Here is a 17,521-nt window from a genome sequence, read left to right on the forward strand (position 1 = left end):
TGCATAGACACTCATGGCATCTCCTTCCTCTGGCCTCGCAATACAACCCTCCAGTCACAGTGTGTGAGTTTAATGGTTTATCACCAACGAGACAGGGAGGTGGTGTACAAAACTCTCAGAACAGCATGTGATAAAGCCAACAGAATATTCCTAGTAAAAAAAATCAATATAGATGTAGAAAGAGACCTCAAATCCAGCCAGTATGTTTCCTAAGCCCCCTCCCACAATTGTTCATAGCCTTTTTATGTGTCAGTAAATTGACAGAGGTGTCTAAACTGCCAAGTCAAGTGTTTGCAACAGCATGTAATAGTTGACTAAATAGATACATTCCTGCCCATGAAGTTTAAATAATCCTGCTGCAGGACTTTTCCTGGGTCAGCACAGATCTAAAGCAGGATGAACAAACTACAACGGGTGGTACGTTTTACACATTTGCTTTCATGAATTTACTTTCAAGCAATTCCTTCTGGAATCAGTGACTTGGGGAGGAATGGAGTAGTGTGGGAAGCAGAGGGACTTTGCAATTTGGGTCGCCTTCTTTAATCCGATGGGAATCAAATTAGAAAAGCCAAACAGCTTTAATGTGTATCCAGAAGATTTTTTAAATTCTGTCTTAATCCTGACTCTTGTCAGAGTTCCAAGTATACAGAGCACAAATTCAGTAGAGCCATTATGGGCCGCCATGTACAAAGGAAGCGGGTAGCTTAATTTCTGGTTTTCTCACCAGGAGTAATGAGGCATTTAATACATGGAAGTTAAGAAGGATCAGATGTTTGCAATTATGTATGTAGACAAACTGGCATGATGAGATCAAAAGTTGTGACATAATCAGGGTGGGGTGGGGAATCACTTTCAGCCTTTTCTGCCTTGCCCCTCTTTTTTCATCTCAAACTTGAAACAAGGGGGTCCCCTTTTAATTTTTATCATATGCTTCTCCTTTTTTCCTCTCTCCTTTGCTTGAAATCTTACAATACCAACTGGCATGACCAACTTGAAAGCGGGTGTGATCCTTCTGTGGATCGCAGCACCCCAAAGGAAGACTGAGGGGGATGACAGAAGAGTAGAAGAAGAGTTTGTATTCATATCCCCCCTTTCTCTCCTGCAGGAGACTCAAAGGGGCTGACAATCTCCTTGCCCTTCCCCCTCACAACAAACACCCTATGAGGTGGGTGGGGCTGAGAGAGCTCCGAGAAGCTGTGACTAGCCCAAGGTCACCCAGCTGGCATGTGTGGGAGTGTAGAGGCTAATCTGAATTCCCCAGATAAGCCTCCACAGCTCAGGCGGCAGAGCGGAGAATCAAACCCAGTTCCTCCAGATTAGATACACGAGCTCCTAACCTCCTACGCCCATTTCCCATCATTATCCTTTATTGCTAACGCTTCCCTTCTGTATGCCGCCAGTCTTCTTTTCTCAAAAGGGAGTTACCAAATTTCCAGGTGGGATTAGGAAGTTATCGGAAACCCAGTGAAACTTCTGAGGAACTTAGGTTGATAAATATAGCACCTTAAACTGCGTGCATCAAATAGAAATATGTCTTTTTAAGTTCAGGAACTTTTAGCTACTCATAATTAACACAGTTCTCAAACAAGCACTTAAAAATAGACTTAGAGAAGTATGAAAAAGTCAATTGTAGCCAAATATTAATTGCAAAGACCTTGACTTAAACATTCAGTATATTTTTTGTTTTAAAAAATCAAGATGATCACATGTATTACATAAGGAATACCAAAAAATTTTGTTTCTGGGATTTTTTAAAAATGCTGCAGCCAATTTTCTCTAAAATTCCATTTTATATTTCATCTTAACCAAGAAACACTCAGGTTACAGTACAGAATGCAGCACTTTTAAACATCATTGATTTCATTTTTGAATTGATATGGAAAATTTACGTAAGTTTCTTTTAATACTAGAAAGATTTTTCTGACTGGCAACCTGTTAAAAGCTTATAGTGGCCCACAAGCCAAGACAATAGGGCAAGTAGTGGATAAGCCAGAGAGTGCTGTGCCTGAGCCGGGCCCTGTCTCTAAGACTATTTCTGTTCTTGGGAACACTTCCCTCCCTCTTCTGAATTAGGAGAGTGAAAGAAGGCAACACTTTCCCAGCTCTAGAAAGCCAGGAGAGGCGGGGAGGCTGCTGGGGCATTTGTTTACTACAACCTCAGTTCAAATCATTCCCAGGGACATTTTTAACCATTATGGTCCCCGGCTGATACTTTTGAGTCAATTAAACTGCAGAATTGCACCCATTGTTCATTTGGGAGGGAGGACTTTCCCCCTTTCGAGACTACTGCCATGCTCACAATCACAAGTAGACCAAAGGCAATTCTAATCAAGATCTCCTGAGCCTCCCAGAAGCCAGAGAACCACCAGGAAGCTCAGCAGGGTGGCTATTGGAACACTAAAGGATTTTGGTGGGCATAAGTCATTTTCTCCTTCTGGAGCCAAGTTCTCACTCATGCATAGGGTTGTCAATTCTGAGATGGGGAATTCCTGGAGATTTGGGGAGAATGGGACCTCACTGGGGTAACGGCCATTTTTTCGCAAAGGAACTGATCTCTGTAGTGTAGATGTGACTTAATTCCAAGAGACCTTCAGGCTCTACCTGGAGGTTGGCAACCCCATGAGTCATTTGATAGAAGATCGGCGGGGAATCAAAGAACAGTGCGATTCCTGTAAAACGGGCCAGCAGAGGTCTGCAGGGAGACGGATTTTTCCAACAAACTTTCCTCCACGTGCGCTGACTTCTGCCTTGGTTTTCATGATCCCGCCCTTTGCCAAGTTGGCTGTATGCTGCTTCTCGACTGCATTTTATCCTCACGCCAACACCGCGAGGTGGGTTAGGCCGGAGCGTGACCGCTGACCGGCAAGCAGAATGGGACAGGGGCATTTCTAACCAGCAATCTCCCATCCTAGCTTAATAGAAGCGGATAGGGAATTTCCGGCGGTGCCAATGACAACAGGGCAGTCTCGCCTGATCCCTGTAAGAGATCTCGGCTCGAGTTGGCCGCTCAGGCTTTGCAGCGGTGGAGGACGCCTTCTAAAGAGGTCACGGGCGCTTCCGGCATTCTGCACGTGCTCTAAGACACTGGTTGCGGAAGAAGACCGGCCCGGGTCCCACCTTCCTCCTTGATTGGTTCAACCTCGCTGGAGGTGGGGCTGAAGGCGTTGGCTGTCCTACCGGCACTTGTCTCAGCCGCAGTCACCGGCCGAGAGCAGCCCTGGCCGGCCGATGGCTGATGAGGCGCAGCCCGATGGCCGCCCCCGTCAGGTGAGTCTCTCCCGCGCACCTGCCGTCGCCCCCTGTCACCTGCTTCCTCATTGGGCAGGACTGAGTCAATGGCATTATGGTCCCCGGGTTACTTAACTGAGGTGCGTTGCCCAAGGATGCCGTGCGGGGCGCCTGGACAGTCGCCCGCCCCAAATCTGATGGATCAGTCAACACGTGACTGGATCTTTAATGCTAAAGAAACAAGTGGAGCTCTGCGGCCCGAAGCTGGGTTTCCCGTGGACGGTCTCCTGCCCTGGTAAAGAAAAAAGGTACTATCCAATAGATTTTCCCCATAGAAGCTCTTCCTTGAAATAAGAATTTAAAATTCATTGTTCATGGTAAATATTCATTCAGAAGGTGTACATTTTTAGCATAAACCGTTAAAACATTATGGTGTTCTTCTGCAGCCTAACTCCAGCCTTTCTGAAACATCTCCCTTTGGTTGTGAACTCTAGTGGGCTGTGGCCATGCACACTCTCCAAAGCCAGAGGTGCTGCAGCTCAGAGCATTTCTTTACTATCCTTGGGTGTGTTTGGCTGCCAGTAAAGGGATGACCCCCCCAGTGTGCTCAGTTTCATCCTGTTCTTCACATTGAAAATAGATGCTGGGACAAAGCCTGATGAATCCTGGCTCAAACAAAATTTTGGAGGGCCAAACATCAATCTCAGCAAGAAATGCTGTAATCAGAGCCAGGATCTGGCTGTTCTGTATATTGTAGGTTGATGGACTTTGTAAACAAGGAGGGCCCTATGGAAGTCAGTTACCAGCCAGGCCGGCTGTCTTAGCTTCTGCTCCGGACTGCTGCAGTTATTACATCAAGCTGCTTCTGCTGCTTTCCTTTTCGGATCTGAGAGCAGAATCCTGGGGTGTTGGTTTTGTGCTGGAACCGCAGTGTCTGCACTGGCCATTTGCAGGCAAGCCAAGAAGAGCCAGACCCCAGGGTGGCGGTATGAGGCTTTGCAAGGGAAAAGGAGGACAGACTGGCAGCAGAAAGGGTGGGTCATGTGCCAAGCTGGGACATTTGACACGGGTTGTGTAAGTCTTCGGTAGCATTGATGCTGATGGACATGAGCAAATGGTGCTGCTGTCACCATGATTTGCTGCCCTCTTGGATCAAAGCACTGGGTATGTCTGAAGCAGTGAGTGGAGTTCTGTGGCTTCACACTATTTCTTAGATTGCCGCAGCCAGGCTGCCTTTTTATTTCATTTACATCCACTTTCTTTGCATTCTCCTGTGCTTCTAAACTTGTATTTGTGATTGTTCCTCAGCTTCAGGGCAAAGTCCTGGTTCTGACTGTGTGTGCTGCAGGCATTGGAGGTACTTTCCAGTATGGCTACAACCTCACCATCATCAACGCCCCAACGTTAGTAAGTAGGCTTGAGTTAGTTCCACAGAATTAGGGGCAAGTCAGCAGCACCTGAAGAAAGTTCCTTACTCTTATCAAAATGCCTTGTCTTGTCACAATGCAGTTTATCCAGACATTTATCAATGAAACATGGCTGGAACGCACCGGGCTGCCCTTGGAAGGAAGCAGGATAACGCTCATGTGGTCCTTTGTCGTCTCGATATTTCCTCTGGGGGGACTTGCTGGAGCCCTCCTTGCAGGTCCCATGGCCATTAAACTGGGAAGGTGAGCTGTGTTTAGATCTCTGCTTCACACTGTAGTTGCAAGTTGTCGGAAGGTCCACTGTTATGTTGGGCAATATGCCAGGAGCTGAGAAAACACAAGTGGGATGAGGGAGGGAATACGTATGCTCCGGCATTCATCCAAGATGACATCGCATTGCAGCAAAAAATCACAAATGTCTTTTATGATTCCCAATGAAGCTTGTTATTGATTGAAAGAGACTTCAAGTTCAAGTTTAATTCCAAGTAACCTGCTGCATTTTTGCGTATGAATCTATGAGATTCTTGGCCTCAAGGTTATGATTTTAGGACAGCCTGTGCACTTTACTGTCTCTGCTTATTTTGGGTATGAGCTGACAAGTTCAACTGACATGCAAAAGGCATTTCTGGGCTTCTCCTCTTCCACTGAAAACACTTGTTTAGTTTAAATTAATTTGTCTAAGTTGGATCATCTGTAATGTTTCACTTGGGCTGCTGTTCCACTCTCCATGCTGTTCATTTATGTTTTGCAGTCAGGGGAGAGGTATTGGCTTACATTGCTATGACCCTAGACCTTTTACTTAGATATAAGTTCCAAGGAAATCAACACTGTGGGACTGCTGCAGGCTGGTGCTTGTGGAATAGTGTTGGACTCCTAAGATAGGTGGATTTAAGAAGAAAAAGAAGAAGAAGGAGGAGTTTGGATTTATATCCCACTTTTCTCTCCTGTAAGGAGACTCAAGGTGGCTTACAAGCTCCTTTCCCTTCCTCTCTCCACAACAGACACCTTGTGAGGTGGGTGGGGCTGAGAGAGTTCCGAAGAACTGTGACTAGCCCTAGATCACCCAGCAGGAATGTAGGAGTGTGGGAACACATCTGGTGAACCAGATAAGCCTCTGCCATTTGGGTGCAGGAGTGAGGAATCAAACCTGGTTCTCCAGATTGGAATCGACCTGCTCTTAGCCACTGCACCACACTGGCTGTCAGGAAAAACATAAGAGACAGGAGCAGGATGAAAGGAAAGGAAAGACATAAGAGACAGGAGCAGAATGAAAACCCACCACAGTAACATCAGCAGTCGCTAGACCCCAGGCTGTGCACAAACAGCACCTGCATATTGGCCATGCATCAAAGGCACCATCCAGTGCATAGTCTGTGACCATCTCTGAGGAACCGGCCCTATTTAACTTCTCCCCATCTGCTTAACTAGCTCAATAAGGAGTCCAAGTAGCCAGTCCAAGTGAAACTTTCCGTTATTTATTACAATAGCACAGTTGTAGCTTCAGCTCTTGTGCTTTCACTGGCCCAAATGCCATCCGACTCCCCAGATGAAGCCATCTTCCTTCTCTCCTTCCTCTCTCCTTCAGCTGATCATAAGAACAGCCAGCTGGATCAGACTGCTGGTCCAGCTTGTCCAGCATCCTGTCTCAAATAGTGGCCGGCCTGCTGCCTTGGAGGGTAAACAGGGCACAGATACTGAGGCCTTCCCCTTCTGCTGCCTCCCAGCACTGGTATTCAGAAGTTTTCTGTCACTGGATATGGAAGCTTCCTAGTCACTTTGGCTAGTGGCCATTAATGGCTTTCTCCTCCACAAATCTATCTAACTCCCTTTTAAAGCTACGATATCTATAATTATAACCATCACTATTTCCCTGGTAGTGAATTTCACAGTTTAATTGCACATTAAATGACTTCATTCTGTCTATCCTGGACCTATTTCCCAGCAATTTTATTAGGTGCCCCCAAATTCTAGTATTAAGGGCGGGGGAGGAATCTTTCACTATCCACTTTCTCCAACCCTGTGCATAATTTTATAAACCCCTATCATGCCTCCCCTTAGCTGTGTTTTTGTAGACTGAAAAATTCCCTACTCTACAGCCTTTTCTCATAGGAAAGATGTTTTAACCCTCAGTTATGTTTTAACCCACATCTCAGTTGTCCTCCTTTGTCCTTTTTCCAGTTCTGTAACCTCCTTTTTGGGATACAGCTACCAGAACTGTGTACAGTTCTCTAAAGGTGGCCATACCATAGCTTCATATGGGTGCATTACAATATAGCCTGTTTTATTTTCAGTAATTCTTAATAATTCCTAGCATGGAGTTGGCCTTTTGCACTGCTGCCGTACACTGGGCGGTTGTTTTTAGTGAGCTTTCCACAGTAATCCCCAAATCACTTTCGCTCGCGTTGTCCGCCAGTTCCAGCCCCATCCGCATTAGGATTATTTGTTCCAGTATGCATCAGCTTATACTTACCTCCGTTGAGCTTTGTTTGCTATCTGGTTGCCTACTCACCTAATTTAGAGAGATCCTCCTACAGCTCTTCACAATCCCCCTTGGTTTTTATCATCATGAATAATTTGGCATCATCTGCAAACTTGATTGCTACGTTGCTCAGCCCCAATTCCAGATCCCTTCTTTTCAAGTCTGTCCTTTGCCTTCACTTTCCTCCTCCTCTCCATCTTGTTCTCACTGTCCTTCTTCTGGTTTCACTGGAAATCACAACAGGATCTTTACCAGAGCTGCCTTGTAGCTCTGTGGGAAAGAGCACTGCATTGGCAGACGGGGTGTTTGTTTGAGTCCTGCTCTGAGGAGATGTCAAAGAAAGTTCATAAGGCCAGCAGCAGTAGTTATACATGCAATGGTGGCAGGTAGAAGGTGCCAGCATTTGGGAACATCAAGCTGCAATGAAATCCACACTCTGCCTAATGACCATGCAACCCTCCCAAAGCCACCTGTTCGTCCCTTTCCTTGCTTTCACCAATTTGGTAACATTTGCATTTTGCACGCAGGGCTAATATCACAGGAAAAGTTCCCTGCCCTAGAAATAACCAGGCAATTTGACCTGAAATTGAAATATGTCAACCAGGCCTTACCTGAGTGGAGGATTCCAATCTTCCATGTTCAGGGTTGCAAACCCACAGGTTCTGCATCCAAGAATCCACCCTCCTGGATCTGAGTTTCCTTCTTTCTCTTTCTGAAGGAAGAAATCTTTGTTGCTGAACAACACGTTTGTGATCCTTGCTGCTTTGCTGGTGGGACTCAGCCGCATAGCAAAATCCTTTGAAATGATCATGCTGAGCAGATTCTTTGCAGGAATCAATTCTGGTAGGTAAAAATTAGTGGGTAACTATCACATTAACAATGAGCTACATCTCAGCAACGGCAGCAGCATCTGAGTAAACATTTCTGGTCCACTACATGCAGCCAGCCTGGTTCCTCTTCTCTCTAGTCCCAACAAGCTCTCTAGTCCCAACAAGCTCTCTAGTCCCAACAGTTATAGCAGTTTTTGGTAAAGAGATGGTTATTAAAACTCATGAGTTTTCCCCCTAGTTTTGGCAGCAGCCTAGAGCTAAACACCAGGAACTGGAGTGTGTGTGTGTGAGAGAGAGAATACAGTTATAGACTGAGGGCATGTTCCCAACAACTGTTGGGTCACAGACAACACTTGCAAAAAAACGTATATTGGGGAAACTCACTTTAAAAAATGCTGATTTGCTTGGCACTGTGATATGGTGCAGTAAGGGGGGGGGAGAGGGAGCTTCCATTTTCCATTTCACCCTACTTTTGACAGTGGGAATGGAGGCATGGGAGCTTTTTGCCCCATTTTCTGGCTCCACAAGTTCTTCCTAGGGCACAAGCACTCTAAGGTGAGTCCTCCTGATGACCAGCTGTGCACCTGAAACCTGGCATGTGTTGGGCGTGTTGTGTAGCTTGGCCCTGAGGGGGGAATATCGATCTAATCTGCTTGGTCTGCATCTTCTGCCCAGGGGTGAGCATGAACATTCAGCCCATGTACTTGGGGGAAAGTGCACCCAAGAAGCTTCGTGGAGCCGTGGCCCTGACGTCAGCATCCTTTACTGCCCTGGGGCTGGTGATGGGCCAAATTGTTGGTCTCAGGTGAGATACCTGGGAAGTACTGGGAAGGGAGGGTTCATTGTGACTTCTGGCCCAGCACAACGTTCTTCAAGGATGAAGTCACCCCAGAGCATTTGGGGTAGTTGTTAGTTATACCTGGCCTTTCTTCTGTCACTCAAGGCAGTACACCCAGGAGGGGGGACAATCACAGGATGTCTCCTATCAAGGTGCTGACCAGACCCAAAGCTGCTTCATGTGCTTTCAGACCATATTCTGAGCATCCCTTGTGGTAAAGTCCCTGCTTTAAGAGCCACAAGCAGGAGATTGGCAGCCATTCCTTAACTTCAATATATAGTGTTAGAATGTTTTGAAGGGGGACTTGAAAACTGCTCAGATGCTGTCTAGATGTCTTCCCTGCTGGGAACCGTCCTGGTACAACTGATTTGTGAAATGGGAGATGTCCCTTTGCAAACAAGTGAGACAGTTGCTCAGGGTTATAATGCTTCTGTCTCATGACGTTCTGCATTTTAATGCAGAGAAATACTAGGAGCAGAGGAGAATTGGCCTCTTCTTTTAGCCAGTAATGCGGTGCCCAGTCTGATCCAGCTGTTGCTTCTGCCCTGGGTCCCAGAAAGCCCCCGATACCTACTGATTGATCGAGGAGATAAAGAGCTGTGCATTTGTGGTGAGTATGTGCTTCTGCATTAGCATCCAGGGGAGCAGGGGTTCTGGACTGTCCCAACCCAACAGAGTCAAGGCTGTTCTAGTGTAAAAGTTTGGGATTCCATTCCAAAGTGGTCGCCTCCAGATTGCAATTTCTAGCTCTAAGGGGGATCTTGTATGCTACAGAGGCAGGGTTTTTGAATTGCCATGGCTGCAAGAGTCAGCTGCAGATGATTTGCAATGGCCTTAGGCAATTATATACTCCCAAAGACAGGGCCACCTCTTGGGCTCTTTCCCAGGTTACCAATAGCATGAGCTGATCTTTGGCGAATTGCTTTAATTGGCCATCCTGACATTAGCACCAGGCTGTGGTACTTATTTGCACTGTTCATTCTCACTGGGATTTTCCCTTGAAGGAGAGGCTGGGCTTTGCAATATGTTAGCAATTCCAGTTTTCTAATAAATTTTGAAGCCTGCGCTAGCTGTTGGTCATTCTGTGACTGACTGTTTGAGTGGCTGAGTGTGATATGTATCAAGCGTAGACACTGGCGTAGCTCCAACAGGGACATCCGGGGCGGCTCGCCCCGGGCGGCTCCTGCCAGGTCACGTGGGGGGCGGCGGCTGCCGGTTGTGGCTGGGCTGCTGGGCATGCCTGGCCTTGCTGGGGCGGACGTGCAGCCCAAGCAGGCCTCCTTGTGGGCATGCTGAGGCTGCCTGAGGGGCGAGGAGTTCGAGGGGGCGGGCCCACAGATTGGACAGGCACCACATGTGACCTGATGGCTAGCAGAGGAGCAACGGAAAGGCTGCCGTAAAGGGAGCCCTTTCCACTTCCGTGAGACGAGCGCCTGCCTGCCGGAGCCTGAAGACAAACAACAGGTCAGGTAAGCAGCAGGCACTGGCTGGCAGGCAGCCAGACTGGCCTTGGATCCGGGCGGGCAGGGGCGGCAGCGACCCGCTGTTTGGGAGGGCAGGGGGTGGCCTGGATGACTCTCTTCCTCCCCTCGGCTGCTCTGGGGGTGTTTGGCGCACTCCATGGCCGGCAGGGCCTTCTGCAAGGATTTTCCTCCTGTAAGAGAGCTGGAGACTTTCTAGCAAGCTCTTGTACAGGATAAAAATCCTTGCAGAAGGCCCTGCTGGCCATGGAGCGCGCCAAACACCCCCAGAGCAGCTGAAGGCAGCCCAGCCAGGTCTTGATCCGAGGGGCGGGGGGCGGGGCGGGCGACAACCCGCTGTTTGGGAGGGCAGGGGGTGCCCTGGGCGACTCTCTCCCTCCCCTCGGCTGCTCTGGGGGTGTTTGGCGCGCTCCATGGCCAGCAGGGCCTTCTGCAAGGATTTTTCTCCTGTAAAAGAGCCTGCAAGAAAGTCTCCAGCTCTTTTACCGGAGAAAAATTCTTGCAGAAGGTCCTGCCAGCCACCAAGCACCCCAAAAACATGTTCTATAATGTGATTGTGACTTTGAGATGACCTGGTGCAAAAAAATCATTCACTGGTAGTAGTGGTGGAGGGCAGCTGCCCATACGGGGGGAGGGGGGGCGCAAAACTCAGATTTCGTCCTGGGCTACATTTTCCCTAGCTACGCCCCTGAGCGTAGAGTTGGACCCTGATGCTACCTTTTTCTTTCCCTTTTACAGCGTTGCAGAAACTGCGGGGCAGCCTCGACTTGAACAATGAGATGAAGGAGATGCTGGCTGAACAGGCAGCCGTCCAAGGGAAGAAGGCCGAGGGCCCTTGGGAGCTGTTCTGGAACCCTGCCGTCAGGTGGCAGCTGATCACCATCCTTGTGCTCAGCAGTGCGATGCAGCTGTGTGGCAATGACTCGGCAAGTGCAGTGGAGGAGGCTGACGGAACTTTTGGCTTAGGTCCCAGCTCCCTGTTAAGAAACTGTTAAGGGCATGTTGGGTCAGGGCTGATTGGACAGCTATGGAACTACAGGGCCTTTTCCAAAAAAAATGCTAGAATGCTGCCTGGAATCAGTTTTGCACTTCCATGGAGAAAGTGTAAAATAATCTCATGAGCTTCAAAACTGTTTGGAAATGTACATTGTTGTTAACTTCAGTTTTGTCGTCCTGGTTGCTGGATATTCTTTGAAGTACCGTTTTCCATGTGCCTTTCCAGCTACTCTGACTTACCAGCTACACTGGTATACCTTAGGAGATAAGAGGTCCACAGTATATTCCTAAATAATTGAGGTCCTTCAAAGCAGTGTTCTTCAGTTAGCTTTGAATGGTGTAATTTTGTTTAGGGGTATTTGGTAGTGCAATCCTATGCAAGTTTATTCAGAAATAAGCCCCACTTTGTTCAGATGGGTTTACTCCCAGGTAAGCATGCACAGGATTGCAACCTTAACTTGCTACTCTGATGCCAAGGGCTACCTGTAGTCATTGTTTGAATAAAACTACAGTATTTGTTTTTTATAACTTCATCAGTATACCAACCAATAGCAGTTGTATTTAAATAATGCATGTTACGTCCTTAAAGTATAAAATGAGTTTAGGTATGATTTGAAAAAGTATTACCTATGTACATTTCAAACCCCCCCCCGCCCCGCCCCCCCCCCCCCCACACACACACATTTCCGATCCTACCCCAGTAAGGGGAAAAAATTTTTTCCTTTGGCTTCAGATCTTAAAACTGTCATGGCAATAGTACAGAACTGCCTTGAAAGTTGCTACAATGATTGTGAAGCACTTTGAACACTTAAAAGCATTGTTGCAAATGCCAGGTATTGTTGACTACATTCTCAAAGGGCAATCCAGATGTTGGGGAAGCTCTCTTCCCATCTCAAATTCCTAAATGTGCATTATGACAAATCAGGGAAGTATGAAGCAAATGATCTATGAATCTATGAATTTTCACCTATGTGTTTTCTTTCTTTCTCTATCCAGATGTACTTCTATGCTACCTATGTTTTCCAGGAAGCAGGAATTCCTTATGACAAAATCCAGTACTACATTATTGGCACAGGAAGCTGTGAACTGATTACAGCTATAACTTGTGTGAGAATCAATGAGAATGACTTGTGTGAGAATCAATGAGTGCTTTTCTGCCTTTGGCTCAATGGACCTCAGTTTGGGATATAAGCTATTCCCAGAGGAAATGGAGCTTCTCCCTCCGCCCCCCTGCCCAGGCCTTGTGTACCTTCCCTTCTCACTGTGATGTTGACTGTATGCTAGCTCAGCTTTTGGTTCGGGCAGCACTTTTTTGACCTGGCTCCTTCTTGGCCCCATGGCTTCTTGTGTTTTCTCTGGCAGAGGGTAGAAGTGAACATCCCAGGGAGGGTTCAGACAATAGCTATTGTGTGTTTGAGTGGTTCCTTATGATCGTAGTCTGAAAAATTTTGTGGCAGAGAAGTGGCTGGATGGTCCTAGATTCCCTGTTCTTCCTGATCCAGCATCAGCAGGACATTTCTTGCAGCAAGAAGAAGATGCAGATTGTCTTTGGTGACTCCAAGCATGGCCTGGAAGCTACTAGAGCAGGAGTCTGCAACCTGCGGCTCTCTAGATGTTCGTGGACTACAAATCTCATCAGCCCCTGCCAGCTATTTTATCTCCCTCACAGGGGACCAATAAGGGGAAAGAAAAGCTGAAGGGTGGCCATTTCACCTTCCAAATGTTTTTCTCTGGGATTCCCCAACCAATTGTTGTGCCAGTTAATGAGAAAGGGGGAAAGTGGAGAGGCAGACAATGCCACCCACGTTCAAACTGTTATATGTGCTTTTTCTCCATTCTACACACTGGCCACGCCTGAAACTTGGGATGGCATTTCATCCAGCTTATCCCCAGAGCCTTCTGCTTCTGCACAAGCTCAGAAGAAGGATAAAAACAGAGCTGTACCCCAAAAGACCATTTAGTCTATTTCACAAGCAGTCAGCAGATGTGCTCCAAGGCAACCTGGCCATGCACATTTTTATGGTTGAGAAAGTTAACCAGAGTGTGAGTTTCCGATAGTTATCAGGGGTCATGATTGAAAGACCAGTGGAGCTGGATCAAATGAGAGCAGCAACAACAACCTGCCCCCCAGTGAGTTTCCTGTGTTGTTTTATTCCAGAACCTCATCATAGAACGTGCCGGGCGAAGGATGCTGGTGATAGGGGGATACAGTCTTATGGCTGTGTGGGCCGTGGTCTTCATGGTGGCTTTATCCCTGCAGGTATCCAGTTGGTGGAAGTGGGGTGAATTGCACCAACAGGGGTGAAGTATGAGTCAAACTCCTTGTGATCTCGTTTTCTACTGTCTTCTTGGTCTTACAGGATCAATATAGCTGGATGCCTTACCTCAGCATGGCTTGCATCTTTGCCTATATCCTGAGCTTTGGAATTGGTCCAGGTTAGCCATTACTGGATTTCTTTTCTCATGCATGTCAAACTGAAACAGGGGCAGCCTTGCATGTCATTGTAGCATCAATATTTAGATGAGAAGTCCTAGTATCCATGAGGACTAGGCACCCTCAAATGGAGATTCTCAATCTTATATCTCCCTTCTCCGGTGGACCCCTCTCCCAAGAGTCTATGTGAAGCGTACTGACAAAAGGACCCAACTATTGTTTCTGGAAATACCAGTCCTGGGGGGACAATGTTGAAAGCCAGGGACAGGTAACAAAGGAGATACAGTAGATATGGTGTGGAGAGAGGAGTAGACAGTCTGGTTCAACCTTCTAATTTAGACCACTCCTTACTGTCACTGCAAATGAAAAGTTATCATTTGGCCTCATGACACCAGACTCCCAGCAGCCAAAGCCAGCAGACTTGTCACATTAGTGAAATAAAATTACAGACTAATTATAAGTATTATGGACTTGATTGGTAGTGGCCTTGAGGCTTTCTTCCACAGTCTTGAAGAAAATCTATGTATGGCACATCCAGGTATCTATAATGTGAAAGGGTTACTTAGAAGTGGGACAGAGAATTTTTGGCAATTGCTGTATTATTTGTTTGTGCTACGAAACAATTAATTTGCTTGCTTTGTATAGCTGGTGTGACAGGAATCTTACCCACTGAGATTTTTGATCAGATGACTCGCCCAGCTGGCTACATGATCTGTGGCTCTTTGATCTGGACCAACCTATTTCTGGTGGGAATGGCATTTCCTTTCATTGTGGTGGGTATATTATATATATGATAGTTTCAGAGAGTAGTCATGTTGGTAACTCTCAAAAACTTGTACCCCCAAATCTTGCTAGTCTGTAGTAATATAAATGATGTTGTTCTAGATCCAAGTGTTAATGCAAGGAGTAAAATTGAGTCATTGTAAACCAAATGTGCCTTCTTCTCAGCATCTTTTACATGTTTACCTTATAGGTAGGCATGTAACTATACTATATAATTTCTGCACCATTTAAAGTGTCATGTTAATATCTATGCTTTGCTTTGGTCCTGTTTTTAAATTTCTGATTTCTTCTACAACCCTAGTCCTATAATATGTTTTTTTATTGTCTCATTGTGTTCATTGTATTGACTCACTCTATGTAATTCACCTTGAGTCCATGTGAGAAAGGTGGATGATAAATAACGTGCATAAATCAATAAATAAGAGGCCTATTTATACTTAACTGTTGCATTTTAAAATGGCTGACAGTGTCAGTCAGGACAGCTTCCTTTCCGATTCTGAGGCCTTGCTGCTGTGTCTCTTGCTTCTCCACTCCTGGGCCCTATGGTGACGATTTACAGCCTGGTGCACACCTGGAGGAATTTCTTTTTTCCAACTGTTCAGGATGGTGGAAGTCTATATGGCACAAAGAACTGTTACCAGCATCCAACATTTAAAAATATTTATTAAAAAGAAAATGTTTACAAGCATACTTTTAGCACAGCACCAGATTGATGAAGGGATTCAGAATAAATGAGAGATAAACGTAATTTCCTCTGTCCCTCCTTCTTATACATACCCTATCAGATGGTATCACAGGGTAGACTCTTAAGGTTAGAATATTATAGGTCTCAAAGAGTTCCCATTACCAGGAAGATTGTGCCAGCTCCCTGGGATAGCACATGGGCAAGATGGCTGCCTTCCTCAGACCTCTGAGTTCTGTCCCCTTCAATGGTCCCATCCAGTTGAGACCTTTCTCCCAAGAGTCAATTTCCAGTCCCCATCCCTTGACCTGGTCAGTCTGGATGCAGGAAACTTCCTGCTAGTTCCAAGTGTCCTCTTCCTGACATCCTTCTATCCTTTTAAGACCTCCAAATCTGTCATACCTGATTGGAGAAGGGGGTGGGTTGGCTCATTCCATTGACTCTTGCTATCCCTATTTGCATTTCTAAAAAGGTGGCTGAGATGAAGCAGGTAAGCTGGGGTGTCCAACTCTGGCGCTTCAGATGTTCATGAACTACAATTCCCATCAGCCCCATGCCAGCAGGGGCTTGTGGGAATTGTAGTCCATGAACACCTGAAGGGCCAGAGTTGGACACCCCTGAGGTAAGCAATTGAAATTACTTCCCCCTCCCTCCAGCCCAGAGGGGGGGAAATGCTTAAATGTTATTTTCAAACTTCGCACTTCCCATTCAGTTGTTTAATGTGTAAGAAGTGATAACTTATTTTCTAATGCCTTTTTGTTTTCTCTCCCTCTCCCCCCCTCCCCTCCCCCAGCAAGGCTTGGGCTACCTCTGCTATCTTCCTTTTCTCACCGTTTGTGTCCTTACTGCTCTATATGTCAGCTTCTTCCTCCCCGAGACCAGGGGGAAAAGCCTTCTGGAAATCTCTGAAGAGTTCAACAAGCGCAATTTCAAAACTCAAACTTGTGAGAATTCCTGGACAAACTTTGAGGATACCAAATCCACCATGTTGTAACCACTGAGCAAGCCGAAGAGATGGTGGGAATAAGAAAATCTATCCCAATTCTCCTGGTTGAGAATTGAACCCAGTTTTTGTGGTAGTATGGGTAGAATCCTTTTTCCACTTCTGAAACATAAAGACTGTGCGGAAATGTCCTTGCCTCAAAATCTATATTTCAAATTAGCGCATGAAAATTCTCACTTCAAAACATATGGACTCAAAATGCAGACTTCAGAACTGGCATGAATTTTAGTGCAAATTCTGAATGGAGTTTCAGTATTTGAGCTTGATTTTAACTCTCAGTAAGTGTATAAAAGCAGGAATAATCACAGTCTGGTGGCAGCCAACTATCTCCACCTTTGAAGCTTAAATATCAGTGTTTTGTACATAAATAAAGGATATAGAAATTATTCATAGCATACATTTTGAGGCAATTCAGTATTTTAAATAAATTTGAAACAAATGTTTAAAAACCAGTTATGGATATCTCAGGTTTTAAAATCTATAAACCCGCACCCCAAAACCTGTGCATCAGATTCTGAAAATGAATTCAGATGTTCAAACTGATGGGAAGTTCTTGTTGGAGGATCGAGGACTTGATGCAAAAGATCAGGAATTATGTTTTGTTTTTGTTTTTTAAATTAATTAGCAGCCTCAGGGCACTGGGACAGAAAATGTTTAGCTGCCTCCTCCCATATTTTGCTCTTTTACTGTTGATGCCATCCCACCCCACTCACGCACAAAACTAACTATAACTTTGGAAAGTGATATCATTTAATCAGCAAAAAGAACAGGAAAGGCAAGTGTTAAATAACCTTACCCAAAACAGAAGGAAAAAGCTTGTGGTACCATAAAAACTACACATTTGTAGCACTGGGCATTCGTTATAACTCTTTTGTTGATGCCTTTGATCCCTGATTTCAGGCTCCAGTAGCAAAAAAAATATGTCATGGCAGAAGTCATCACTGATATTCATTATTTAATAAATCATTTGGATTTTATTTTATTTATTTTATTTATTTTTGAGGCTTTTATACCGCCCCATCCCCGAAGGGCTCTGGGCGGTGTACAACAGATAAAAGCAGCAATACAGAATTAAAACGTTAAAAGTAGCGAACAATATTTAACAAAGGAATGAAAATATAAGTGGCGTCCAACAGCTTAATTTTAAAATTCCCTCCCCACCCCCACCCCACCCCCCAGAGGGAGGCATGGCAGTCTCATTGGTTGGCAAACGACCCAGATGTCAGGGTCGGACGAGGGCCGGGGGCACCTTCACATCAGCTGCCATTGCACCTTTCCAAAGGTCCCGGCGGAACAGCTTTGAATTCTTTACAGGCCCTGGCGGAACTCGCCACTGAGGT

The 17,521-nt window shown here is 46.0% G+C and overlaps 1 protein-coding gene across 5 annotated transcripts; it reads left to right on the forward strand.

Annotated features, from left to right (window-relative positions):
- The first annotated feature begins 378 nt into the window (after positions 1–378).
- SLC2A11 (solute carrier family 2 member 11) lies at positions 379–17,085 on the forward strand. Of its 5 annotated transcripts, none has more exons than XM_048514563.1 (12): positions 379–417; positions 4,537–4,635; positions 4,738–4,898; positions 7,853–7,977; positions 8,640–8,769; positions 9,264–9,412; positions 11,022–11,209; positions 12,276–12,386; positions 13,438–13,539; positions 13,640–13,715; positions 14,359–14,486; positions 15,972–17,085. In XM_048514563.1, the coding sequence occupies exons 1-12, from the start codon at positions 397–399 to the stop codon at positions 16,170–16,172; spliced, it is 1,491 nt and encodes a 496-aa protein (XP_048370520.1). In that variant the 5' UTR covers positions 379–396; the 3' UTR covers positions 16,173–17,085. The 5 variants fall into 5 exon arrangements, with proteins under 5 accessions (XP_048370520.1, XP_048370519.1, XP_048370518.1 ...); XM_048514562.1 differs by lacking the exon at positions 379–417 and adding an exon at positions 3,165–3,267; XM_048514561.1 differs by lacking the exon at positions 379–417 and adding an exon at positions 3,165–3,267 and having other exon boundaries at positions 15,976–17,085.
- The last annotated feature ends 436 nt before the right edge of the window (positions 17,086–17,521 follow it).

Source organism: Sphaerodactylus townsendi, linkage group LG13 (assembly GCF_021028975.2).
Source record: "Sphaerodactylus townsendi isolate TG3544 linkage group LG13, MPM_Stown_v2.3, whole genome shotgun sequence".
Taxonomy (NCBI): Eukaryota; Metazoa; Chordata; class Lepidosauria; order Squamata; family Sphaerodactylidae; genus Sphaerodactylus; species Sphaerodactylus townsendi.

Bases quoted from the DNA above. Each gene is read 5' to 3' on its own strand.
- SLC2A11 (XM_048514561.1), top strand. From the start codon at position 3,229: ATGGCTGATGAGGCGCAGCCCGATGGCCGCCCCCGTCAG. The intron at 4,636-4,737 runs GTAAGTAGGCTT...GTCACAATGCAG, and splicing joins TCATCAACGCCCCAACGTTA to TTTATCCAGACATTTATCAA. The intron at 12,387-13,437 runs GTGAGAATCAAT...GTTTTATTCCAG, and splicing joins TGATTACAGCTATAACTTGT to AACCTCATCATAGAACGTGC.